Source organism: Mustela lutreola, chromosome 9 (genome assembly GCF_030435805.1).
Source record: "Mustela lutreola isolate mMusLut2 chromosome 9, mMusLut2.pri, whole genome shotgun sequence".
NCBI lineage: Eukaryota > Metazoa > Chordata > Mammalia > Carnivora > Mustelidae > Mustela > Mustela lutreola.
In genome coordinates this window covers 15,412,518-15,440,034 of record NC_081298.1, presented here as the reverse complement: position 1 = coordinate 15,440,034, position 27,517 = coordinate 15,412,518, and the positions used below count along the sequence as shown (strand labels likewise).

General features: G+C 56.2%; 1 protein-coding gene across 1 annotated transcript; it reads right to left on the bottom strand.

Moving 5' to 3' along the window:
- Positions 1–284: 284 nt before the first annotated feature.
- ADA (adenosine deaminase) lies at positions 285–27,509 on the bottom strand. The gene is made up of 12 exons (XM_059133077.1): positions 27,379–27,509; positions 16,739–16,800; positions 11,385–11,507; positions 6,624–6,767; positions 5,832–5,947; positions 4,463–4,590; positions 3,677–3,748; positions 3,482–3,583; positions 3,163–3,227; positions 1,752–1,881; positions 1,020–1,122; positions 285–577 (listed from the first exon to the last, which is right to left on the bottom strand). The coding sequence occupies exons 1-12, from the start codon at positions 27,409–27,411 to the stop codon at positions 564–566; spliced, it is 1,092 nt and encodes a 363-aa protein (XP_058989060.1). The 5' UTR covers positions 27,412–27,509; the 3' UTR covers positions 285–563.
- Between the last annotated feature and the right edge of the window lie 8 nt (positions 27,510–27,517).

Genomic DNA, 27,517 nt, shown 5'->3' with positions numbered 1-27,517 from the left:
ACAGCTCACCCAGACGGGCAGGCCCAGCCCTTAAAACCTACAGTGGCAGGGCGCAAAGAGGGAGCAGTTAAGCAGATTCACTCTTCAAGAGAAGCCTGGTTTCTTCTGGAGGGAGGGCAGACTGGGGTCCCTTCTTTGCCCCCAGCATTAGAAGCCCCGGTGTCCCCCTCGACACCCCACCCCAAGCCCGCCCCAGGATCTCAGGACCCCGCTGCTGGGCCGGTTGCCTGAGTCTGGGAACCCAGAGGCTCCTTCCATTCTCACTCTGCCCTAGACCATGGCGCTGCATAGTACCAGCCATTGGCTGCTTTATTGAGCACCAGATTTTCAGCACGAGTCACCATAGGAGGAAGGTTTCAGTCAACCGGAGTCTGGCCCGTAGGCAGAGACGCGGAATGCCGAGGTATTGGTGTGTGTAGAAACAGGCACACGGGTTTCAGGAGCAGCCGTAGCTGACTAGGCCAGTCTTCCTTGAAGGAGTCAAGGTAAGTGTCGTTGCAGCCTCACAGTGCTGGGGAGGCTCCGTCCACAGGTGAGGGCTTGGAGAGGCAGCCACGATGTCTTCAGGGATGCGGCTCTGCTTGCCACATCAGAGACACAGAAAGGTTAGCGGCCGCTAGTACCCAGGACTTCAGAGCCAGAGAGGAACCCCCTTCTGCAGAGCGGGAGACTGAGGCTTAGAGCAAGGGAATGCTTTGCCAAAGCCACATCAGAAGGAAGGAGCAGAACAGAGCTAGAACCTGGGCCCAGCTCCCCTGCCCTTGGCTTTAGGCAACCATGGAGATGACCCAGGTTGCCAAGATCTTTGGGACTGGGCTTCAGAAAGTCTCCCCCAAGACCAGCCTGAAGATGGCACTATACAGAAGGTAAGCCAGTCTAGTAGGAGGCCATCAGCCTCAGCCCTGGAACCAGGGAGGCCTCACGTATCCTGAGCACCTCCCCAGAGGGTAAGGAAGGGCTTCTTGTAGGAAATCCCACAGAGGCAGGTCAAGAGCCCAGAAGCCCAGCCAGGAACACACCTGCAGCGGCCGAAGGTGGCATCCCATAGGCTTTATAGAGCAGGTCAAGAAGCTGCTGCTTCTCATCTTCCGGGAGGAAACTGGACTTCGCCGCGTTGATGTTCTAGAAGGGCCAGCATGGCAAATAATGTGAAACCAGAGAGCATGGAAGAAAGCCTTGACAGTCTAGTGATGCGCCATCCTCTTCAATGAGCATGGCCAGTGATTAAGCTCACAGTGGGGAAGGACAGGTCCCATGTCACCTGGCAGCAAGTGCCAGAGCACAGACCATGGGTTTCAGTGCTCTTAAAGTGCCATGACATGACACAGGGATGAGAGAAGGAAGCTGGAGAAACTGGAGACCAGGCAGGATATGTGGGGCCAGGGAGATTCCCGCAGGGACAGATCTGGGCTATCAGCCCCTAAAATTAAGGGCTCAGCCTGGGATCTATGAATGGCTGGAAAAGTGCGTGCAGAATTTTATAGCCAAGCACACCGTTCTGGGAAGAGAGGTGACAGCTTTTAATGGATTCTTTGCAGGCACTCGACCCAAGCAAAGGCTGAAAAACCTGGTCCTTGATCAGTGTGCCAGCCCGAGAACTTATCCCTAGAAGGCACCTAACTCTAGGACCAGCGTGGGTTGGCCTGGTGAGGCAAACACTTCATCTCCAGAGGTCCTGGGGCCTAAGACCTGAAGGCCTCACACACTCCCAGGGCCAAGAGTCAAGACCGCCAGAGTGCACGCCCACTCACCAGTCTCTTGAACTCCTCTTCGGTGAAACCCATGCTCTGTTTGGTCATCTGGTAATCCGTTTCCAGGGTGGACTTGAAGATGAGTGGGTCGTCTGTGTTGAGTGAGTAGTTAGCCTCGTCCTGTTTGAACCTGGATGCAGGGGTGAGGGGGAGAGGGAAGAGCCGCCTGTACTCTTACGTGAACAGTGCCTGCCGCCAAGAGCCCGCAGCCCCCTACGACCTGGAAGAGCTGCTCGCCATACAGGGGAAGGAAGCTGGGAGAACTCAGGGGACCTGTCCGACAGCACAGAACTAGCATCTCCAGACTTGAGCCCACCCAGGCGGGCCAGAGCCGGGCAAAGGCAGAAGAGGAACAGGTAGAGCGGAGGCCTAGGGAGGCCGAACAAGCAGCATGCCCCCCAGCTACGACCCTCTCCAGCCTTCGCCTTCACTGCCAATGTTCTGGGAGGGTCGTCCGCGCCCCCTTCACCCTTAATCCCACTAAGATCGACTTTTCAACCACCCCCCAGGGAAAGGGGTCCTGGCACCCCAGATCCCCGTCGCCTTACACCCGCAAGGCTTCCCCTGGCTCTTTACTCCACTTCTGTAGAGTGTTACACTGTTGACTATTCTTAAAACCCTTTTTCTTGATTTCTCGGACCAGTCTCTTCCATCTGTCCCTTCAGTGTCACTGTCCCGGGTTCTCTCCTCAGCCCTCTGGTACCACCATCTCCTGAGGCTGTTGCTTCAACCATCGAATCTGGGCGGCTGATTCGCACACCCGCCTCCAGCCCACAGGCTGTGTGCCCATGTGCCTCCAAGAACCTCCCCGTGGACACTCTGCTGGTACCACGCACTCCCCTGTCCTGAAGCAGACCTCAGGACCTCCTTGTAAGAAGAACATCAGAGCCCATGATCCTGCCGTTCAGCTTGGCCTGACCGTGGTCGCCCCCTGTTCTTGCCGCCTTCTCCTGTGTCAGGAAAGGGTGGTTTTGCCCTCCTGAGGCCTGATGCGGCTCCCAGGGCCCAGTCACAGAACAGCGGGAGGAAGGACCAAGGCCTCTAGTTAGATGCTAGGTTAGGAGCAGGCACCACGTGACCTGGAGAGCCGCCTCTCCCAGATGCCCAGGAGGCAGGGTCTAGAGTGTGGAAGCCCCCCTCCCCCTCAGGGCAGCAGGGTGTTCTGCCATGACTGCTCCATGAGAGGAGCAGAACTTCTGCTATTTAGGACCTGGCCTCCCTCAGTCATGTCACAGCACACTGAGCTTTGCCCTCATCTTACAGATGAGGACAGTAGCACCTGCTTCCCAAGGACTCGATGCGATTTCCTAGCAAGAGGCCCCGCCTGGGCCAGGACCCAGTCCCTCCACTTCCTTCCCACCCTCGGCTTTCCTGGTACAAAACTGAATGGGCCCCGGGGACCGGGCCTCACCGAACCACTGGGTGCTCCGTGTCCGACTTCCAGGCGCCTGTGAGGTAGCTGGACCAGGGGCACACCTGGAAGAGCAGGTGGATGGCTGGTCCACGTGTCCCCCCGCCAAGCCATGCCACCCCCCACCCCACCTCGTAAGCCCCTCGGGCTGGAGCCACACCGGCCTCCCGGCCGCCGAGTCCCATGACTTCCATCCGGCCACCTCTGCCAGCGGGCGGCTCTGAGGCCCACGGCCCACTCCTGCCGTGCTGGCCTGGCTCCTGGCCCTCCCGGTGCCCTCCTGGCTTCCCAGCTGTCCTCCCACCACCTGGCCGCCCACCTCGAAGTGCATGTTCTCCTGCAGCAGCCTGGCGTAAAGGGCCTCGTCCTCCAGCGTGTGGTAGCCGTGGCCCAGCCTCTCCGTCTTGAGCGTGTCCACAGCCTGCAGAGAAGCGGAGTGGAGCCCAGGACGGGGGGGGGGGGGGGGGGGGGGGGAAGCGGGCGGAAGGCCCCCAGGCCGGCCCCACCTCCTCACCTCTCTCACCACGTCCGCGGAGCCCACCTCCCCTGCGTGCACGGTGCGGTGAATGCCGCTCCTCACAGCCTCCTGCAGGGGTGACAGGCGGTCAGGGCCGGCCTGGGGGAGGCCCCCGCGTGCCACACTCCAGCTCCCCGTTTCGGCAGGCTCAAACCAGGCCCTTCTTCAGTTAGCTGACCTGCTTCAGGACGGGGAAGCCGGGGTTTCTGTTTGTGTGATCCTAACTTAAGCCACGGCTGCCATTTACTAGACGGTGACCGTGGGTCAGTCACCGTATGAAAGGGCTCAGCCACGTTACCTAATCTCCACAAATACCCTAATACCTGTTTTACAAGAGGAGAAACAGGCCCAGGAAAGTAACAGGACGGTGATCAGAAAGGAAGAAGGGAGCCAGGCTCTGAGACGGGGCAGTGAGACTCCAGAGCTCTGGCCCCAGAACCCACGCTCCAGGCCCAGGACGGAGTGCGTCGTAGTGAGGCTTTGAATGTTCGCTCTAACTCGGTCATCCCAACAGATGGAACAGCAGCCCCAAGAAGGGACAGTCTCACCCAAGGTCACACGGCAAATGACAGGCAGAAACAGGCTCCCACACAGGAGTGCTCACACTGGGTGGGAGCTTCTGCTTATACAAATTCCCAGTTTCTAGCACCCCCGAGACCCCACCACGGCGCACTGGAGGGAGCATGGAGGTGGCCTCAGCCTCCCCTGTCCACGTAACTCCCTCCCTCCTCCTGTGGCTTCCCCGGTGCCAGCCCCTCCCTGCCTCCTTCCCCGGGGCCCTACCTCGAAGGCCTTCATGTGTCCCGGGAAGAGGCTGCTTCCCTGGATGGTCTCATCTCCAGCCAGGTCCACGGCCACCACAGACTGGTGCCGGTACTTCTTACACAGCTCCACCACCTCCGGGGACCAGCCTGTGGGCAACACGCCTCTGTTGGTGGCACCGAGAAGTCCCTCTGCTCCCCGTCCCCCAGCCCAAGCCTAGCTCTTCACCGCCTCACGGTGCCACGGCCTAACCCCATTTGGCAGAGGAGGAGACAGAGGCTCCCCGCGATTTCACAGAGAAGCCCAGAACCAGACTTGTACTGCTGACCTGTTCTGGCCTCTTAACTAACCAAGTCCTCACGAGGAGTTTAAAAATGACCAGTCGCGGGGCGCCTGGGTGGCTCAGTGGGTCAAAGCCCCTGCCTTCAGCTCGGGTCATGGTCCCAGGGTCCTGGGATCGAGCCCCACATCAGGCTCTCTGCTCAGCGGGGAGCCTGCTTCCTCCTCTCTCTCTGTCTGCCTCTCTGACTACTTGTGATCTCTGTCTGTCAAATAAATAAATAAAATATTTAAAAAAAAAAAATGACCAGTCGCAGGCTCTGGAGCCAGAGAGCTGTGTGTGCATGTGTGCGCCCGACGCTGTCCCGACCGAGGGGCAGCAGGCCGCCCCTCTCTCAGCCTCAGCCCCACGCCCAGCCGAGGAGGCTCGGCGACGGCAGCCCTGCCCCACAGGCTGCCACGGGGACCGCGGAAGCCCACGCAAGTCCCTCTCCACTTGCGGGCCCGTCGGCGGGCGGGAAGCCCTTGGCTCGCACTGCCCGCTGGAGCAGAGACTGAGCAGAGACCGTCACCGGCCGTGACGCAGCTGCGGTCCGAGGAGGTGGAGGGATGTGTCCAAAGTCACACCGTGGGGCTCTGCACACCATGGAAGCCGGAGCTCTAGACACCTGACCAGCGTCCCTCACGAGGGAGACCCTTGGAGGCCCTAGATGGCAGACCTGTCTGTCCACAAGTCTTGTGGCCCACACAGGACGAGGCCTGGCCCCCAGGGTCTCAAGGGAGGACTGTGGGCTCATCAGAACCTGGCTTAGATGGTTTTTTCCTATTATTCAGGTTCCTCTGGTTTTTTGCTTCCTAAATGCAGGTCACGTGGCTGGCAGGCCCGGTCTGGCCAGGGAGGAGGGTCTCTCTGCTGGCAGGAGGTCTGAGCCTGCCCACGGTAGTAGGCTCTAGTGACTGCAAGAAGCCCCGAGGTCCTGCCAATGGGCTCCACAAATACCATGGGGTGGGGGCATGTGGGGACCAGATGTGGCTCCAGTGCCAGGCTTTGGGTGGGGGGCGGGAGGGTGTGTCAGGGCAGTGGCCAGGGGCGGGGCTGAGGGGTACTCACAGGGCTGGTGCCGCATACAGCACAAGATGGACCGCACCTTCACCCCGAAGTCTCGCTCTCCCTTCTGCAGGCTCTTGCTCACCAAGGCCACCACCTCATCCGGGGTGAGGTCGCCCCTGTGTGCGGAGAGGAGCAGCGATGGGCCAGAGATAAAGGAAGGTCTGAAGGATAGCCCTGGGACAGGGACATGGCGGGGGTTTGGGGGAAGAGAAAGACGGTTCTTGGAGAAGCAGCTCCAGCCGCTGTGAACCCACGGGCTCTGGGGAAAGACCTGGCCCCCAGCCCTGGCACAACCCCCCACTTCATGCTTGTGTGGGCACTTCCAGACTGGAAGGTGTGTGGGGTGATGAGTTCAGGCACAGTCCTCCCCCACGGACGGGGGTGATGCTAAGCCTGCCAGGTCTGATTCCCACGCATCCACAGCTGTCAGAGTCCTGGCTGGAAGGGGGCGAGGAATTCGGCTGATGGCACTCAGAGCTCTCTGGGGTCCAGACAGTGGGCAGGAATAGGCCACACTCGCGTCAGTGACAAGGTTAGAACAGGACACATAGAAGCCTCTAGACAAGGGAGTTACTATTCCTAGATTGTGGGCCTGTGTCCGGGGCAGGGAAACATAGGCAGACACTTTTACCAAAGGTCAAAAAATTTTTAAAATTAGCCCAGGTGAGGGCTAGGAACCATGTCTCTTGCAAAAGAGTTAAACCCATCTTTCTGAGGCCACAGACAGGACCAGGGAGAAAGAGTAGGTCCAGGGCTCCCACGAGTCGGGCCGCCCCAGCAGGTGTCACTTACTCGGGCTGGTTCCAGGGGATTGGCTCCACTTTGGAATTAGCCAGCAGGTGCGGGCTGTAGCGTACCTCCACGTACACCACGCCCTCCTCGGCCTTCATCTCCACGAACTCATAGGCAATCCTTTGAATGGCTTCCCGGCAGCCCCTGGGAAGGAAAGAGAGGGGTTGGGGACAACCTTCCCCAAGTCTCTTGGGAGCTCCAGGAGCAACAGGGCTTTTCCCAACCCGTGGCAGCTCAAACCCACTTCTGGCCTCCAGCCCCAAGTTCTGGTAGCTGTCGGAGAAGATCCTAGAAACAAGGCAGGGCCTGTCAGTTCTACCTCCAAACTACATGCCATTTCTTGTCCCCTCCACCCAGGTTCTAACCACCTCCTAAATAGATCTCCAAGTCTACAGGCTTGCCTCTCCAAATCCGTTTTCCACACAGCAGCTAGAGCAGTCTTTTTAACATGTGAATCAAACATGCGCCCCTCCACTCTGAACCCTCATGGCTTCCACAAGGCCTGCAGACTCGGGCCCCTGTCACTCTCTCCAGACCTTCCTTCTCACTCATTCTATGACGCCACCAGAGCCGCCTTTCTGTCCCAGCTACAGTCAGGCCTGTTCCCAGGTCGGGGCCTCCATGCTCACAGATCCCCCAGCCGGCAGGGCTCTTCCCCGAGACCGTCCTACTCAGAGCGCCCATCCCTGACCACCTGGCCTCCGAAGGGCTCCTCTGCCGTTCTCTACCTGCTCCCCTGGGATTGGCCAGTGCTTTATCCCCACTTGGCGTGATTCTCTCATTACTTATCGGTCAATTTCCATCTCTCCTACTAGAATGTAGACTCCATGAGACAGGGGTCTTTCCCTCAATCGTGTCATGGCTGGGACCCCTCAGGACAGAGCCCAGGATGTCATGGCCACTCAGATGTTTGCTGGCTCATGGGCGCAGGTCAGCAGGGAAGAGAAACGAGAGAACACGGGCACCACACACAAAGACAAGTAGGATTGCACCAGACACAAAAGCATACAGCAAGGGGAGCCTTCAACAGAGTGAAAAGACAACTACAGAGTGAAAGAAAATCCCTGCAGATCCAATCTGACAAGGGGCTAATGCCCAAGGAACTTCCAGCCCCCAATAGCAAAAATACCAGATCATCAGATTAAAAATGGGCAAAGGACCCGAATAAACATTTCTCAACAGGTGTACGAATGGCCAACAGCTTCGTGGAAAGGTGCATTTCCCTGGCGATTAGCATCACTGATCACCAGGGAAATGCAAATCGGAACCACGAGGACAGATCACCCCACACCTGTTAGTGTGCTACAGTCACCAAGTGTCGCTGAGGACAGACGGGAACAGGGACCCCTTGTACGTGCTGGCAGGAATGCAAATTGGTGCAGCCACCGTGGAGAACAGCGAGCAGTCTCCTCAAGAAACGTTGTAAAAAGTTACCATACGATCCCGAAGTCCTACTTCCAGATCTTTATCCAAAGGAAATGAAGTCAGTATCTCAGATATCTGTACCACATCGTTCACTGCCGTATTATCCACAACAGCCAAGACGGGGCTACAACCTAAAGGTCCGTCGACAGATGAATGGATAAAGAAAATGTCACACACACACACACACACACACACACACACACAGAACGATCATTCAGCCTCAAGGGAATTCTGCCATTTGCAGCACGGATGAACCTGGAGGACGTCACTCTAAGTGAGATCAACCAGACGCAGAAAAACAAATCCTGCGCCATCTCACTTGCACGTGGAATCTAAAATAGCCCAACTCATAAAAGCAGAAAGTAGAACATAGTCGGGGCAGCTTGAACAGGGGAAGGGGGAAGTGGGAGATGTCGGTCAAAAGGTACAAAGTTTCAGTTCTACAAGTGGAGTTTGGTTCTGGAGATGGGATGTGCAGCATGGGGATTACAGTTAACAATACTGTAGCATTCTGGGCGCCTGGGTGGCAGTCGTTAAGTTTGGATTTAAGGTCTTTAAAGAAGTAATTAAGTTAAAATGAGACCTTTAGGGGGGCACCTGGGTGGCTCAGTGGGTTAAAGCCGCTGCCTTCGGCTCAGGTCATGATCTCAGGGTCCTGGGATCAAGCTCCACATCAGGCTCTCTGCTCAGCAGGGAGCCTGCTTCCTCCTCTCTCTCTCTGCCTGCCTTTCTGCCTACTAGTGATCTCTCTCTGTGTCAAGTAAATAAATAAAAATTAAAAAAAAATACGGTAGCATATACTTGAGATTTGCTAGGAGGGTAAATCGTTAAGTGTTCTCACACACACACACATACACACACACACACACATACACACACACACACATGTGCAGCCAAAGCCGACGGTAATTATCTGCAGTGATGGATATGTTAACTTGGCTAGACTGTGGTGATTGTTTCACAGCATACATGTATATCAAAACACCTTAAACACATAATTTCTACTTATCAATTCTACCCCAATAAAACTAAAATGAGAGGGGAAAGGACACAGACGGACAAATCCAGAGGGTACCCTGGGGTGGGGGAGAAACCTGGGACTCCTGAATCCTGGTTCCCACACTTACCTGTTACAGGCCTCCGGTTAGTCCCCCGACACTTACAGCAAATGTTACTGTGAGGACAAAGATGCTGAACTTCCTGAAACTCACTTAGGCCAGTGCTCCAAGTCAGAGAGACAGACCCTTTAAGTATTTTAGTTGTTGAGTGTTGGCTCTAGAAGTAAGGCACACATCAACCTGCCAGGGCCACACTAAGTGGTACCAAGTGACCATGAGCTGGGCCTGGCTGGAAGTTTCCACCTTGAAGGGTGAATACAGAATGGTCACCCGAATGTGGGGTGTGCGTGCAAAGGGCCTTAGGGAAACTGGCCATGCCCAGGAGAAGGGTCACTGGAAGCACCATGCTTTTGAGGATAAGAATGAGCAGCTGCTGTCTTCCCTGGCCTGGATCTGGGACCTCAGGCCTGCTGCAGGGGAGCCGGCCTCCCAGGAAGAGGGTGCCCAACCTCCCCCAGAGCGGTGGCACACATTCACTGCACAGTGACCAGCACTAGGGAAACAAGGTAGACAAAATCCCTGCCCTCCCGGAGCCTACAGTTAAGCATGAGAGACAGGTAAGTAAGTGAAACACACAGTCTACAGTAGGTGAGGTGTGAAATGGTCTATGGAGACACATAAAGCAGGGGAGGGGACTACGAGTTTCATTGGAACCATCAGGGAAGGCCTCACTGAAAAAAGGAACACTTGAGCAGGCCTGAGAAGGAGGTGAGGAAGCTAGCCACAGGGCATCTACAGGGAAGAGCATTCCAGGCAGAGGGAACAGCATGCACAGAGGACCCGAGGTTGGGAATGTGTTTGTTGCCCCAGGTGCCACAGGAGGCCCACGCTGTGGGAGAGAAGTGAGCAGAAGGATAAGGGCAGAAGATAAGGGCTCTCATCAGACACCTGTCTGATGGTGGATGGTGGCAAGGCCACGGTATGGACATCAGTCTTACGGGCAGAGCCCCAAAGGCCAAGCATCTCAGAAGGAGATGATGCCAAACAGCCTGGTCATCTTGGGCCTTCAAGGAGCTGGGCATCTTCTGTCTTGTGGCCAGAGAGACAGAAGCTGCCTTGGAGGTGACATGGGAGAGGTGCCTCAGCCCGTACAGAAGCCCCAGCCGTGTGTATGTTCTGGGGAGGGGGTGTCCGGGGAGATAGGACCGGTGTCTCCAGGGAGGTGTGTGCGTGTGCGTGTGCGTGTGTGTCTCTGCTTACCAGGGCCAGGGATGGGGACAGGCGGTGTTTTCCAGGCTGACTCCAAAAGCTTCTAGCAAGCAGCCTTGACACACATCTTCCTTCCACAGAACTCCTCCTACCTGTCCTGCCACTTATCCAGCCAAGGGCCTCCATCTGCCTCGCAGACCTTCACCAGTCATCCAACAACCCCTACTTGGCATATGCTCCAAACCTTCCCTCCGGTCTAGCCCTCCGGACTACATTACACCTTCTCTATCCCAAAGCCTGGGCCATGCTTCCTCCTCCAGGCAGCCTTCCCTAACTGCTCCCTGTCCATTTGCCTCGTCCCCTTCCTGAGCTCTGGCAGCAGACGGCAGAGGCCTGCCTCATGTCAGGAAGCTCAAGGTGGCCTCCGGGTGGGATCTGGGCCTCACCCCTTCCAGCTGTGTGGTCCTGGGCAAGCGGCTACCCTCCCCTGAGCATTAGTTTCCTCCTCTGCAAACGAGGAGTGTGTCCACCTGGTGGGACCAGCGACAACTATGAAAACTACAGTTCTGAGTGCTGTACGCATAGTCTTCCAGACCTAAGATGGAAGGAACAAAAGGGACTAGAAAAACAGCTGTGTCTGGCTGTCCATAAAGGTAGCAATCGTCTTCATGGCAAGGGGGAGCTTGGTGAGGAAAGTTCTATGTCCATTCTAAACTCCAGCCCCAGGAGGTAGACAGGATCACAAGCCCCATGGTCTGGATGAGGGAACAGAGGCCCAGAGAGGGTAAATTTGCCCATGGTCACAGTTATTTCGTGAAAGATTCAGGCACTAGGATGCCAGTTTTTGACCTCATACTCTCACTTTCCTGTAGAAGTTGAAGAACTTTCTAGATATTATGCCCACTTTCCAGAAGGGAAAATCAAGGCCTGGAGAGAGTCACACAAGTACACACAAGGATAAGCTGCAGAACTGGGGCTTCCGAGCACCTTCTCCCACCCCGCAGTGGGAGGCGCGGGCAGCAGGTGGCAGGCATAGCCAGGGCAGGGCGGGGCTGGGGGGCTGACTCACGCGATGGCGGGCATGTAGTAGTTAAACTTGGCCAGGAAGCCCGGGAGGCTGAGCGGCTTGTCCATGCCGATGATGTCCCGCAGCTCCTCTGCTGTCTCCGCGGGGAGGGCAATCCCCCTCTTCCTGGGAACAAAACAGTGAGGACAGTGGGCTGCAAACTCCTCCCGGGGACCAGAGCAGGAAAGCTGGGGACCTCTTCCTCCAACTCCTCCCATTGAACAGATAGGAAAACAGAGGCCTGGGGCATATAGAACTCAGGCTGGAATCCTTCCAGCACCCCTCCCCCCACCAAGTCCCCAAGGTCATGACCAGCCAGGGAATCTCAAGGGGGACACGGGGGGTTGAAGTCTGTACGCATACATGTACATGCGCATGCTCACATGCGCACATGCACGCCCCTGGTGCCTGGGAACCGGGCAGCTGCTAGGGCAAGACCACAGTTTCCTCCTCAGCCCCGGAGTGGGTAGAGCCAGCTGGTCCCCAGCCAGGTCAGAGGTTATCAGGGCCATAACTGCAGCACCACAATGCCCGGGGCAGGGGCCGGACTTCCCACCTCCACCCTCCATCCGGCTGGCCTGCGCATGGGAGAGGCCTGCCCAGCCCGTGAGCTGGGAGAGGGTCCAGCGGAGACTCCCAGGAATGGGTGCACTGGCCCCCTCCCTCCGAGCATCTCCCCTCTCCGCCTACAGACCCCAGCATGGGGCCTGCCCACAGCCGCCCCTCCGCCCAGGGCCTCCTCCTCCCTGCCAGGGTCAGCCAGGGTGAGCCAGGCCTGCCTCCCCTACCACAGCTCTCAGGTCACCCCGGCCTCAGTTTTCCCACTTTGAAGACGAACAGGCAAAGAACACCAGACATCCAAGAAATGCTTCCGCCACGAAGGGACAAGGCAGGAGACAGGAGGAAATGCCGAGGAAACAACACAGGGAACAGAAGAAAACTTAAAACCCTTACAGCGGAGCATCTCCGGGACCGGAGAAGATCTTCCTCCCCGGAAACAAGACACCCCTCTCAGTAAGGGGACCCTGAGAGGAAGAGAGAGCTTCTGCAAATCTAAATGAATATGGGCCGGTCATCAGGATGTAATAAAATGAATGGAAAATACAGTGGAGAAACTCCTCCAGCAAGTAGAACGAAAGAAGATTAAAAAAAAAAAAAAAAAGAGGAGCAAACAATTATGGGAATGAGGTGATTAAATCTGGTTCAAGCATCGCATTATCCGCAAAGCAAGAACAGAGGATGGGGGGGGGGGGGTTGCCAGGGACACTGGGGGACCTCGGTCCCTAAAATACTATGATGCTTCCTGACATAAATGCATGTCCCCCGAGCCCCCGACACAGGCGCTCCTCCCCTGCTGGGGGTCCCAATCCTTAGGAGTGCCCCCGCAGCGTGCAGTCAGCCCCCTTCCCCACAACACGTGCTTGGTCCTCTGGACACGCTATGTGTGAGGCCCCTAGAGTCTTCCTCCAGCTCCCTCGACCCCCGCTTCCTGGTGGGGCCCTTCCTCCTGACGGTTCTTACAGACCCTCCCTTTTACACACCTGCCCACACAAGCTCCTCCCCTTTCATGGTTTTCAGCCAGAAGTCTCTACTTCCATATACCACCACTTGAGGGCTTACGATGTCCTGGGCACTGAACAGATAGCAGTGACCAAGACAGCCCCAGGTGTCTGACACCCTCCTCCATCTCATCCCACCTCCCCCTCCCTGCCCTATGCTCCATGTTTCCAAATATAGCTCCACCATCCCCCCACCCCCGGGGCTCCTCTGCCTTGCCCACCAGCCAGTCACATCTCACTTATTTTACTCCATGAAGGCCCATTGTGCCTACCCTCTCCAGCCTCTCTCCTCATCAGCCACCAAGAGATCTTTGACCACACAGAGTGGTCTGGGAAGGCTGGTTAGAGGAGGGGACATTTAAGCAGAATTAGAAGGAACAGAAGGGGCTCCAGGCCTAAGCTGGGAGGGGAGGCAAAGGCAGGGCAGCTGGAGTTCAGAGTGGGGTCAGTGGTAGGTGAAGAGCCAGAGGGCAGGCAGAGCCTAGTGGAAGCTTCGTAGAAGTTCGGGCCTGATCCCCAAAGCACGGGGAAACCACTGAAGGATTTCAAGCAGGGGAGCGGCATGAAGAGATTTAAGAGCTCCTTCCGATTGCCGTGTGGGTATCAGATCTGAGAGCTACTGCAGCAGTCCTAGCAGGAAAAAAATAGCATGAGACACTCTTTGGGATCTTATACAGGACTGGGCCTCCAGAAGCTGCTCAGGCCAAGCTGTAATGCTCTGGTCTGGGGCCCAAAGTTGAGGCAAAAAGGAGTTAATCCTAGGGCCCTGGGTCCTCCTGCCACCCACAGCCACTTGGCAGCAGAGGCTCCCCTGGGGATGACCAAGTTTGGTCATCAGATGCTCCTTATACTCCCAGTTAGCCATGCCTCAGCCAGTGCTCTTCCTGCCATGGTGGGGATGTGCCTACTGGGAGCCCGGCCACAGAGAGCCCAACGAGAAGGAAGAGCCAGGCTATGGAGTTCCAAGTCCATCCCCCTGCTGTATGTGCCAAATCACCCAGGGGCAGAGCCATCCCATCCAGGGACCTCCGCATCCTTTTCAGTAACACAGATAGCTATGGTACAGAGAAGAAGACAGGAAGTAGTTTATGTGCCCAGGGTCACACAGCAAACCCCAAAGCCTGATGGACTGGTTCTGAATCCCAGCTGGGTTCCTTAAAGGCTGCGTGACCTTGGGAGAGTTACTCAACCTCTCTGTGTTTACCAAGTCTGGCAGGGTTGAGGAACCTCCAGTGCGGATTAAGGAGAGGTCAGAGAGGCAGCTCGGGCTTTGCTGGTCTTCAAAGGCTGTGAATGGACCTTGGCTTTGACTCAGAGTCAGCTGGGAGTGTGGGAGTTAGAGCTGGCGAGAGACTGGTCAGACGAGGTTTTAAGACAGGTATTCTGACTCTAGTACTGCAGAGACAGGAATAGGGGAGGCCAGAGTGGCCGCCTGGACACCAGCCAGGAAGCCATTGCCCAGGTGAGGGATGCTGGTGGCTCAGGCCAGGCTGGTCAAGGGAGGAAAGCGGGGCCAGATTCAGAATGTGCTGTGGCAAAAGAGCAGACAGGCTCACGAAGGAGACGGAGAGAGAGGTAGAAGCCCCGGAGAGGACAGAATCACAGGAGCTAAGGGAAGAAGGAGGTAAGAACATAGTCAGCGGAGGCCCACATCACAGAGGCAGAAGACCGGCCACTGGATTTGGCCAGAGGGAGAGAAGGGCTTCCTTCTTTCTCTCAGCCCACCACCACCGGGAAGTCCTCCAGAGTGTTTACGGGCTTCCATAGCCAAGACTGACCAACTCCCAGACCCCCTGCCTGCTTGGATTCCAGCTGCTTGGATTCCAGCTGGTACCCATAACACCCTGCCCCATGGGCCCACCGAGGCACCTCGACTGCTCCCGAGATGCCAAGCTGTGGGGGAAAACAGAAGATCCGACCAGCCTGCCCATGGGGGCGGTTCCTCTCCCTCCTCCCTGCCCTGGACTCCGGCCTTCTTGCTCCACTAGTAAGTGCTCTCTGACCCCTTAATGAGAACTCAGTAGGCAGTCCTAACCTGGTGCTTGATAACCCACCCAACAGCCTCCTCTGGGGCAATGGCTGGCACCTGGCATGGGCAAAGGACGGGCAGAGATAAGCCAAGCAGCTTCACCCCACTTAGCCAGAGCCCTAGCTTATCGTTAAGACTATCAATAAGTGCCCGGAGCGAAGTGGTTTCGGGGCACTGCTTCATCGAAGCCTCTCACTGGCAGGAGTAATGGTCAGGGGCGTGGACTCGGGCTCACACCCGTGCTCCCTAGGTACATCCCCTTACCCATCACAGTTCCGTGTCCTCCTCTATAAAATGGGGCCACAACAGTACCACCCCGCAAGTTGTGGTGAGGATTCAGCACATCAGCACCGATGCAGCGCCTCGGGGAGCACAGTAAATGCTGACAAATGACGTAGGGGAGTCAAGAATTAAATCAGTAGGGGAAAAAAAAAAATCAGTAGCGACTTCCTAGGGCGGAGGGAGGGGTCTGTGAAAGTAGCAGAAGGTGGAGAAAAGTGTTCTTGGCAGAACTCTGCCTCAGGGAGCTGGAAGAGATGCTCCGGGGAACTGGGGACAGGCGCCCAGCCTCACCAGGTCTCTGGAGCAGCGGTGTCTGGAAACTCGGGGGACCGGGGCGTATGGAGCTGCGTGTCCGCATCTGGGTCTGGAGCAGAAGTGCTCCGGGCAATGAGAGAGGCGGACTCCTTCCAGCTCCAAATGAAGGGATTGTCCAGCAAACAGATGGGGGCACAGTCTGTGGAGGGAGGAGTGGGGAGCAGCAGGTCCCCCCTCTTCTAGGTCAGTTCTGGAGGGAGGCCCTGTTCCTCCCCCTCAAGCTAGAGGCCAAGGTCACAGTGAGGAAACAGTGTGCCCATATTTAAATTCAGACCCTCTGACCTCTAAAATCCCTGCTGTTAAACAGTGGACCCAAGAGAGGGTCCACCATGAGCCCTTGAAGTGGGGAGGAAGCGGCAGGCACCCCTCCCTGGGGGCCCCAGTGACCCTCCTGCTCATGCGACCCGAGGCAGGAGGCACAGCCTTACTTAAAAGGTGAAAATGGGCCCCAGAGGAGGGGCTGCCTGTCCACATTCCCCAGTAGGCGACTGCCCTGGTGACACAGGGAAAGCCTTGGACAGGAGAGGGCCCTGGGTCAATTCTAGACTCTACTGTTTATTGTCGCCTTGACCTCCAGCAACTGTCTTTGCTTTTCTGAGCCCCTGGCTCTCCTCAGTGAGATGCGGATAACAGCACTGTCCTTCTCTGCGGAGGGATTAAACTTGCTGACTCAAGGAGGGCACTCAGCCTGGCAGCCGGGCACTAGCAGATGCTCAACAAATGGTCCCAGCGTCCCGTGGGGGCCATCACCTCTGCCACAGCCTCTCTGCAGAGTCCCAACACAGTGACTGCTTCAGCCCTGGGAACTGCCTCCTCTCGTGTGTGTGTGTGTTTGTGGGGGTATGTGTGTGTACATGCACACACTCAAGCACCTGCAGATAAGGTAGGGTAAGCTCCTCCTGGCCCCTTGGCATCAGCAGGACAAGAGTCAGAATCAGGGAAAGCAGAAGCCTTGGGCTGTGGGTCTCTGGCTCAGAGCTCAGGGGCCGCCATTTCTCCACAGACCACCTTCTTCCGGCCAGGGGGCCAGCTTCATTCCATGGGGATACAGGAAGGAATGCCAACCCTGGAATTTTCCAGAGGCCTCTAGGTTGAGCCATGGAGCACCCCCCACCACCACCACCCAACGTCCCCAGATGCTGGGGAGGAAGGTCTCTTCCCTGTGGACTTACCTGCCGTAGTATAAGATGGTTTCAGGCTTGATGGCTCCGTCCAGATGGACGTGCAGTTCCACCTGTAAGGGGGCAGGGGGAGGACAAAGGGGGGGGTGAGAACAAACACCCATGAATGCCAGCAGGACTGCAATAACCACGAGTCCCCCTGACTGGACACTTGCCACAGACACTCCACTAAGCTCTGAATACACAGCATTTTGTTTCCTCCTCATCTGTTGGGCGGGGGGGTGGGGGGGGGTGGGGGGATGGGGGTGGTTAACAGTCATCTCTAGCTCTTTCACGCTTAAGACCACAGAGGCTCAACCACAGTTGAGTCTCAGGAAGGTTAAGTAACTTGACCGAGTTCACACCACAAGCCACTGAGGCAGGAACCCCACACAGTTCCTCTGTTCTTCACCACGGCTGGTAAATGGCAGAACCAGAACCCCTAGCCCAAGCCCAAGGCCAGTGCCCTTACACCCAAGGCCAGCCCAAGGCCAGCCATGGAGCCCCAGCCACCGTGCCGGCAGAGTCTGCTCTCCGCCCACTAAGCAAAAACCAACTCTAACAAAAAGTGTTGAGTGCAGACTTCCTGGGCCTGTGGCTACCCCACAGCGAGTTTCAAACACCCAGACTCTGTTTTCCAAAGTTGGTGTTACATAAGCCCGGTTATCAGGAATCAACAGGCGCAACACAGGATCTTTTCGTACTCCAGAAAGGGTCCTGGATACTCGGCCATCTTGGTGATCGTTCCCTACGTGCGTAGGGCCCTGCAAACACTGCTCGGTGCATAACGCCAGGAGGTTAAGGACACGGGCTTTGGAGACAGCCCATCTCCGGACTCCCAGCTCCACCCCTTGGCCTGCTGTGTGATCTCAGCCAGGACACTTGATCTCTCAGACCCTCTGCTTCCTCAACTGCAAAACAACAGGGTATTTCTGCCTCCCTGTCCGCGAACGAACAACCGTAAGGATTAAAGATAACAATAACAACACACCACATAGGTAGACAAGGGTGGTTTATAAGTCTGCCTCTCAGCCAGGCCATCTCCCAGGAGCTGGGAACCACAACAGGGTCTGGGAGACACGGGGAAGGGGACTTTCCATGGACCAGGGGGAGACCTAGAAAATCCACTGACATCTGCCAGGTTGGGGTCTTCCCTAGAATTTGGGGACCTGGAGGAGAAAGTTACTGCCCTGGTAAGGGAGGAAACTACAGGCCCGCTGAGGCTGGCAGGCGCAGAGCTGCTTAACCTGCCTCCGAGTAGGAGGTCCCAGTAACCAGACCTCTCCGGACATCACCCAGCCTGCAAAGGACCCAGCAACACTCCCCGCCAGGCGCAGAAGCAAGGGAGCTGTAGGATTCCCTGACAAAACAAGTTCAATGCCCACTTAGCTAAATGTTCATTATGTTCTCAAAAAATATTCAGCATTGGGAACAGTGAAGCTTCCAGCCCAGGGAACTGCCAAGGAGTTGTGGGACCTTGGACAGGGGCCCTCTTCTCTCTGAGCCTGCAGGGTTTGTTGTCCTAAACCCACACACACAGCACACCACCCTACTGAGGATCTGGCCAGAGAGGGAGGATACTCTAGGCTTACATCTGGAATCCTGGCTCCTCCACTCACTCCCTGGTGGCCTGGAGAAAGTGACTTCACTTTTGGTGCCTCGGCACCCTCATGGATCCAATGGGGAGGAGACAATGCCTTCCTCCTAGGGCTTTGTGAGGCTTGACCACGTTCACGCGTGTAGTGTGTGAGCCCAGCACTTAGCACACAGCAAATGCTAAAACGGCATCCGTGAAGAGGCCAGAATTCACCAAACTGCCAAGTGCTAGGGATGGAGAGCAAAGCTCAAGGCATGGAGTCCCACTTCTGTGATGCTTATGGTCCTGCCAGGGAAGAGGCAGTACATAAACGTGACAGATGTACAGTCACAAGCCTACAAAAGGGCTAACAAACAAAAGACCTCACCCAGCTCAAGGGCCAACAATGGCTTCCCAGAGAAAACAGAGCTTGAGCCAAGATCCAAAATATGAAGAGGAGCCAACCAGGCAAAGGCAGGCCAAGGAGGAAGGCAGGAAGAGCATTCCAGGCAGAAGCAACAGCACGTGCAAAGGCCATGTGGTAGCGAGCCTGTGGATGGGGAGGAACTGAAACCCGGCTCTGAGAAGGGAGGGATCATGAGTCTGGACAGGCTGCGGGGTCACCAAGGCCACAAGGAGTCATTATAGCTGAAAGCACAGAGAAGCCACGACAGGGTTTAAAGCCAGCTAGAGGGCGAGGCGGGCTCAGAGCAAAACAGCAGGAGGCTACTGCGGTCCAGTTTATGAGAGAGGATAGTGCTCTGGACCAGGGTGACAAGACAGATATGGAAAAGCAGGGGGGTGGGGTACAGAAAGAGGGGTCAAGGAGGAAGCCCCAGGTCAGGCCTGAGTGGGGTGGGTAGAGATTCCCATGCTCTGGACACTACCCAGGAAGAAGCCCAAGTGCTAAGGGGGAAGGAAGGACAGGGTGCGGGGAGAGGGACACGGTCAGTTTGATCTTAGGGATGTTTGGCTGGGACGCCTTTGAGCCCTCCAATGTAAAAGGACAGAGCCAACGCATGGGAAGTTCTAGCACGGTCGGACACCAGGCTGGCAATACAAGTACGAATATGGACAGCTGCAGCCAAGCCCTTGAACAGGCTCACTGGGGAGAGTGGGCCAAGGAAGGGGTGGGGGAGGAAGCCTCCAGAAGCACCAGCACCCAGTGGCTCTGCAGGAGAGGGGGAGCCCAGAGAGGAGCCGCCAGATGGGCAGGAGGGAAACCAGGAGGAAGGTGTGTACAAGGCAAGGGGCTGTCTGATTGCAAGGGGTGGTGGCAATGCACTGGGTCAGTGAGACGGTAGCCCCCCAAACAGGTCTACTTCCAAATCCCCAGAACCTGTATTACTCCCGTGGTGGAAAAAAAGAGAAGAGAGAGAGAGAGAGAGAGAGAGAGAGAAGTAGTTTAAGGACTTGAGGAGTTTATCCTGGGTTATCTGGATAGTGCAATTACCCACCTCCTTATGAGGGAGGCAGAGTTTTGGGTGAGAAACTCCTAGAAGAGGCAGCAGCAACCTGAGCTTGGAGGCAGACAGGAGCTGTGTGGTCACCAGCCAAGGATGGCCCAGAGCCACCTGAAGCCGGAGGAGGCAACAAACAGATCTCTCAGAGGGCGTGAGACCCTACCAACGACACCTTGATTTAGACTTCTGACCTCTAGAATGGGGAGATTACATTGTTCTAAGCTACCGGGTGTGCATGTGGTAATTCGTTACAGCAGCTACATAAAAGGAATATGGTCAGGTCCTGCCAGAGGTCAAGCAAGAGAACAGACACACGTCCCTGGGGCCAAGGCCACAGGGCACTGGGCCCAGAGGAGAGGTGCTTAGCCCTGGCTGACCATGAGGAACACCTGGGAAGCTTTGGAAAGTCGCCTACACCTGGGCCCACCCTGGTCCGCAATGTCACAGTCCTTCGGCCTGGGCCTGAGCATGGAGTTGTTGCTAGTTTTCAACACGCAAAGCCAAGGCTGAGAACTACTCTCCTATAGGGAGTGCTCCAGAGGCCAGAGGGGGCAAATCCATGCTGGAATGGAGTAAGAAATAAGTAGAGGTAATAAAATGGAGAAAGTGCAGATTCTCCTTTTCAGAATTTCACCCCTGGAGGGGAAGAAAGGGCCAGAGACAGGGCTAGAGGCAGATGGGGGTGAAGAGAATGGCTTCTCTGGGCAGTGGGAGTGACTGGGGCAGGTTGCAAGGCCATGGGCGAAGAGGGGTTACAGGAGACGATGATGGAGAAGGGACAAATCAGGAGGTGCTGGGAGGAGGAGCGGACAGGGTTAAAGGAGGGAGGACAGAGAAGGGCCCGGGCAGAGGAACTTGGGTCAGGAAGCAGGGAGGGAACTGGCTTGATATGGAGAATGAGGTTCATGGGGCGATAGGTCGCCACAGAAAGTCAGCGGGTGTTGGGCAGGGAGTGGTCACAGGTCACAGTTAAGGGGACCCACTGAAGGGTTTTGGATCAGGAGGCACCGTGTACAAGCTCTTTCTGGCTGCCTTACCCTAAGTAGGGGAGAGGGAAGTCAGAACAGAAAACAGGGCTGCTCAGTAGTGAGGACAAGAGATAAGCGTCCTCGGGGAGTACCTGCCCGCAGCTCCAGATGCAGAAGGTGCTCCCCAGTGCAGCAGAGCAGGGGAAGTGGGGCTCGGAGAGCCAGCCGGGAAGCAGAAAGTGAGAGCACCCCCGGAGACAGCGAGAGGAAAGCCTGCTGCCCCATCATGCCCCACCATGCCCTACAGGTCCCCCTCACTCCTGGGGCTTCCTGGGAAGCTATCCAGACACGTTTCAGGGGAGAAGCAGAGGCAACAACCACCCTTAGGTAGCTCAACCTCAGGCAAGCCTCCCATGGAACTTTCTGGAAAATAGCCACTACCCATGAAGACGTCTGTCTGCACCCCCCAGGTGACAATGGGGTGTAAGCTCAGAGATGGGTGGGGACCCTGCTCGGCTGTCCCCATTCAGGGAAAAAGAACAGCAGTGTCCTCTGATTATTGAGTATCTACTATGTGCTGGACCACATACAGACATGAACTGATTCCATCCTCATGACAGCGAAGGCAGAACTTGAAGACCATTCTGCAGAGGGGGAAGCTGAACTCAAAGAAGGGATCCAGGAGCACAAAGGCAGGCAGGGACCGAGTCAGCATTTGAACCCAAGTCTGAGTCCCAGCGTTCTTACTACGCTTTGCCTGCAGGCCTAGCCTCAGAGAGGCTGTCAGGAACCATTCAGCAGTACCAGAAGCTACTTCTAGTTACCAGGTCCTTTACCTCAATTAATCTTGACCCCCGAGGCAAGGTGCATGTTAGCCCTGGGCTGCCGACTGGGGGTTGGGGGAGTGGGCATGGGGATGGTAAACTCGTAGGAACTTGGCCGCCTGCCCTGTGCTGCCCAGGCTGATTGCCACAGAGCTGGCTTAGAACCCCAATCGCTCTACCTCTAAGCCCAAGTCCTGCCCAGGGGCCACACCCCTGCCCTGTGCCCAGCCTCATGACGTCTCTGGGGGTGGGGGGGGGGAGTCTCACCCCTACTCCCCTGCACTTGCTCTCCAGCAGGCTGACTTGGCAAGCACCTCATAGAGCTGCAGGAAATCCCAGAGAGGAGTAGGAAACATTCCCAGTGACCAAATATTTCCTACGCCCCACTAGGTGCTGGGCACACTGGGGAGGGGGTGGGTGAACACATTAAGTCTTACTCTCAGGAGAGGTCAGCCAGCCAGTCAGCCAAGGCCCGGGGAGGTACAATTCACACACCCGAGGTGTCGGGGCAGATCCAGGGCAAGGCCACAGGTCATGAACTCTCTGGGCCAGACACTTGGAGATGGAATTCCCACTCCTAACTGGGAGGCTGTGTGTCTTCAAGGCACGCACGAGCAAACTACTTCTTCCCAGGCTCCCCCAACCAACCATCTGGTTCTGTGTTTTCCAAAACGCTGACTTTTTGTATTCACTTACCATAGCTGTCTCCCTAGGAGTTTCCTCAAAGTGGGATCATTATGCTGCGTCTTTGGGGTTTCGAACCATGCCCAGCACAGCCAAAAGCGCTTAGTACACATCAAATGACCAAGAGCTGTCTTAGGTCAGCAGTGCGGTGTCCTCTCCCCAGGGTAAGGAAAGGACTGACCAGCGCCCCTGGGCCTGGAAGAGAAGCCTCCAGAACCCAGAACCCAGATGAGCCGCAGGAGCCCTCCCTCCCCTACCAGCCAGCCAGCCTCTCTTTCCTTAGCCGGGCTCTTGGCAGTGAGCTGCGGGGTGCCAGGGGTCAGTGCCCACCATGGCCTCTCAGCAGAGAGGTAAAGCCAGGAGACAGAGCTGCCCTGGGTTGAGATATGACACGTTGTTTTGGTCATACTTCCTATAGGAGGTCCTCTCCTCAGCCCCATCTGAGCTCCCACAGCTCGCCCAGCGTTGGTGCCTCCTGCCGTCATGGGGCCTGACTGAGCTCTTGGTTGCTGTGGGAGCCTCCCCCAGAGGTGTCAGAGCAGGGAGGGCGGGTCCTCAGCCAGGGCCACATCTTACGGAGTAACAGCCTAGGAACCCCCAACACAGCTATTCCCCAGCTATCCGGACGGAGGCACAGAGAAATTAAGGAATGAGCCTCAGGCCAGACTAATAAGTACCAACAGCCGGAAGCTGTTTGAGTCAAAACCAGAGTTTGTAAACCCACAATCCACTCCCTTCATCCTGCTATCAGTGCTGAGTCAATGCTGGGAAAAGTCTAAAGGGGGCGGAGAACAGTGACAGGCGTAATGATGGGCAGCGGCCAGCACTGGTGTGCCCCACCCCTTCCCGGCCTGGAGACCAACTGGATTCCCATTGTAAAGATGGGAAAACTCGTGATCTGCCCCCGTGGTCACAAGGACCCCAAGGCTTGTGTTTCCCCTCACCTTGCTCCTCTGGGACCCCAGAACCCTAAGGGGTGAGAATGAGCCTGCCCCCAAAACCCTGAGTACATATAAGCTTGAACCTCACTGTGGCCTCCTGGCTTACTCTTTTCCCCAGTCCAAAGCCAGTCACAGTGCTCCCTGCCCTGCCCCAGGGGGGCAACCCCAAGGATCACTGGATAGGGAGACACATTCCTCCAAGCTCACAGGGCCCCTCGCCATCCAAGCCAGGCCAACCCCAAGGTCGGATGCAGAATCAGGAGTGTGGTCCGCCTCCCCTACCTCACTGTGTGACCATGGGTCCCCTCTCTGGTCCTCACTTCCTCTGTCAAACAAAAGGCTTCCTTGAAACCCGGTCTCATTCATTCCCTTCCCTCCAAAGTGCCCTGTGAGTTATAATGGGTAAGGCAAGCTCCTTGAGGGGCTTTTTAAAAATAGGTGGCTCTGGGTACCTGGGTGGCTCAGTTGGTTAAGTGTCTGCCTTCGGCTCAGGTCATGATCCCAGGGTCCTGGGATCAAGCCCCACATCAGGTTTCCTCCTGGGCGGGGAGTCTGTTTCTCCCTCGACACCTCCCCCTAACTCATGCTCCCTAGCTCTGAAATAAATAAAATCTTTAAACAGTAAGTAAAAAATAAATAAAAACAGCTGGTTCTTTGCTAACCAAAAAGCAACAGAAGGCCAAAGCCATGCTAACGGTGGGCTTTTCGGTGGCTTTTGCGGCAGGAAGTCAAGAGTAGGAAACACTGTGGGGGTAGGAGGCTTCCCAGAGGGCCCCAGTTGGTGGGGGAGGGGGGCGAACTACAACCCCAGGGGAAGGAACAGCACAAGGGCCTGCTGCCTGCCAGCCAGGGGCTTCACATGTGCCACTCAGCACAATGTCCTCAGGAACCCATGACCTTGATTTAAAAAAAATTTTTTAAGACTTTATTTATTTGAGAGAGGTAGAGAGAGAGCACAAGTAGGCAGAGCAGCAGGCCAAGGGAGTGGGAGAAGCAGGCTCCCCACTGAGCAGGGAGCCCGATTCGAGGCCTGATCCCAGGACCCTGAGATCATGACCTGAGCTGAAGGCAGAGGCTTAACCTACTGAGCTACCCAGGCGCCCCACGGCCTTGTATTTAATCAACCCATTTTTACAGCGAAGAAAGCGGAGTTTCAGAGAAATGTCCACCTGAGCTCTGTGGCTGCCAAACAGAGAGGCGGGGACCTACCCCCCAGTCTATCTGAGGCCCAAGGTGACTCTGAGTCCACCCCTCGCCCCAAAGGGAGTGGACAGTATTGATTTCGGTTTTAGGTAGAAATGGGTTCAAGTGTAGCTCTGCTTTTCCGGCTGTGTGACTTTGGAAAGTGCCTTCCCCTGTCTGAGCCATTTCCTCCTATAGAAGGGAAGAGGAGTCATCTTAGAATGACACCGCAAGCATTAAATGAGTATATGCAAATCAGTTAGAACAGTGCCTGGTACGGAGCAAACATTCAAAAAAGGGGAAAGAAAAAATGATGTGGGCAGGGTGCCTGGCTGGCTCAGTCAGTAGAGCATGCGACTCTTAATCTCAGTTGTGAGTTTAAGCCCCAAGCTGGGCATAGAGCCTACTTAAATTTACGTGAGAGACTTAGCCCCAGTTCTCTGCGTCAGGGAGGGACAGCGTAGAGACTGTGCTTTTCCAGCCTGGGCCAGCTCACTTGCTGCTCTACAGCTTTGAGATGCTCATTTTGTGTGACCTTGGACAAGTCACTTTGCTTCTCAGTGTCCTGGTCTATTAAAGGGGCAGGAAGAGATCTACCTTGTCCAGCTGTCCGGAGGACGGGGATGTAAATGACAGAAGGTGCCTGGTAGCCACGGTGATTACAGAAACAGGCAAGTGATCAGCACTGTCCTCCATGACAAAGAACTCCTGAACACCACAGGCTTTCCAGCCTTGCCTCATGTAGAAATAGAATGATAAGGGCCAACCCTCCACCTCCTGGGTACCTCCTCCAATGCCCAACAGGTGCTCAGAAAGCATCTCTTAGAATAACACAGTCAAACCAGGGAGGCAGCCACGTAGGGTCTTGCTACTCCAAGTGTGGTCTGTGGTCCAGCACTGTCAGCATTGCCCATGAGCCTGTTAGAAGGGAACATCTCCAGACCAACCCCAAACTCCCAATTCAGTATCTGAATGTTAAAAAGGTAGTCAGGTGACTTGAGTACCCATTGAAGTTTACAAAGCACAGCCTTGCTCTGCCTTCTTAAAGCTGGCCGGGTCCTGGGCCTCACCTAGTAGTAGGCATGAGAAGCCAAACAGCCCAGCAGAGGCTCCTGTCCCAGAGGCCCCCACGAGGGGCACCAGCACCTCCATTCCAAGGGCTTCTGCAAAGGCAGAGAGCTGGAAAGCTGGCTCTGGGATGTTTGAAGCCAGCTCGCCTGGGCTCAGCCCCAGTTTGGCTGTTTCCCCACTGTGTGATCTGAGCCGTCATTAATCTCGCTGTGCCTCTATTCATCTGTATAATGGGATCATAACAACCTCACAGGGTCCTTGCTAGAATCAAATAAATTAATGAAAGTAACGAGTTCAGAACAGTACCCAGCACAGCAGAATAACAATTTAATGAGCTCCAGCTACTAATACTAGTTCTCATTAGGATCTGCCCCACCCACGGGAAGGCAGGGAGCTGGCTCTGGTCGCAGTGGCTGAGACACGCTCGTTTTTGCTTCTCCTGCCAGCTCAGGCACGTTTCCTCCTTGCATTGTAAAACTGAATCACATCTCCTCTACACAGTGGAGAACACTCACCTTCCCTCTCAAGCATCCCTTGGTGTCCCTCTGGACACCTCCCGACCAAGCGGGGGGGGGGGGGGATTTCCCAGGTGTGAAAACTGAGGCCCAGAGAGGGGAAATAACCTGCCAGCCTGAAGCAGGTAGGATTGGGTGAGACCCAAAAATGGTAAAATAGCCCCTCCCTCGATGGGCTGTGACAAGTGTTGCAAGGGCAGACTGGGTGCATATAGTAAGTTCTATAGAAGCACTGCCTCTCACTAATCCCCGAATTCCAATTTCACTTCCGGTCAAGGGACTTTGTCTACGGTCTCAGGATTCACATCAGGGGAACCACCTTCCCAAGGGCAGGGGGAATCCAAAAGCATTTTTTAAAAAGGAGAAAAATAACCAACAAAACTTCACAAGGAAAGAAGCTCCAGTGATGGGACATCCAGACAAAGCATAGAGGCACGGAGTGGGGTCTGGCAGGAGGGCTCCCCAGCACCGGTAGCTGAGCCTATGGTGGGGGCAGCAGCCGTGGGGGCTGGGCCATACCTCCTCCAGGGCTGCCCACCCAACCCCACACCCCCGCACTCCGATACACACATGAGATTCTCACCAACGCTTGTGATACCTGCCATCATCACACACCTCTTTTTCGGAGCGGTAAGTTGAGTCTGATTACAGCTCACTCCTTCTCGTGACCCCCCACAGCAGTCTCAAATACTGCTAGCTGACTCACTCTGCTGGACAGACCCCTGGACCCCTCCCCTCCTCCGTAGACTGAATCTCAGTGCTCTAAAGCCGGCCAAGTGGGCCCAAGACCCTCCCTGACGCAGCCGCTCCCAAGAGGCCACAGCTGGTGGGAGGAGGGACCACGGAGTTATCCCTTGAGGCCAGTGGCTGTGGCCTGGCCCCGAATGAACCTAAGGTCCACTCAGCCTCTAGCGGGGAGAGAGGGGCGTCCTGATCCTCTCCCTCTGCTCTTCGGCGCGTTCCTCCTGACCGGCACACCCACAGACCTGAGCTCCTTGGCCCACAGAACCATCACAGTGCTGAGCTGTAAAGCTGTTTCCACAACACTTGAGGTGCCTATGGATGTAGACACTGGGCCCCATTTTACAGCCGAGATCCAAAAAGTCAAGCCCCCTGCCTAGTCTCCCACAGCTACCCAGCGCTGGCGGGGGTCCCAGGCCCATTTGACAGGTAGTGAAACTGAGACTCCGAGAGGCCAAATCAGGGGCAGAAGCAGAACACGGAAGCCAGTCGGTGGCGCCTTGGGGTTCGGGACCCTCTCTGCTTCATTGTTTCTCATTAAACTGCCCGGCAGCAGCGAGGGCCTGAGCTGAAGGGAGGAAGCGCCTGCAGGGGCCCCGGTTCGCTCCCGGGCTGTGGACGCCCCTAAGCCCTCCAGCCAGACCAGAAGCCAGACCCCCCCGGACCCCGAGTCCCGTCCGAGCTCACTTTGGGCTTGTCGAAGGTGGGCGTCTGGGTCATGGTGCCAAGAGTGCGCCCCTGCGCGCCTCCCTCCGCCGGTCGGTGCTCACTCCAGGGACCTGCCGCGACGGCTGCGCGCCGCGCGCCTCTTAAGTGGGCCCGGCCC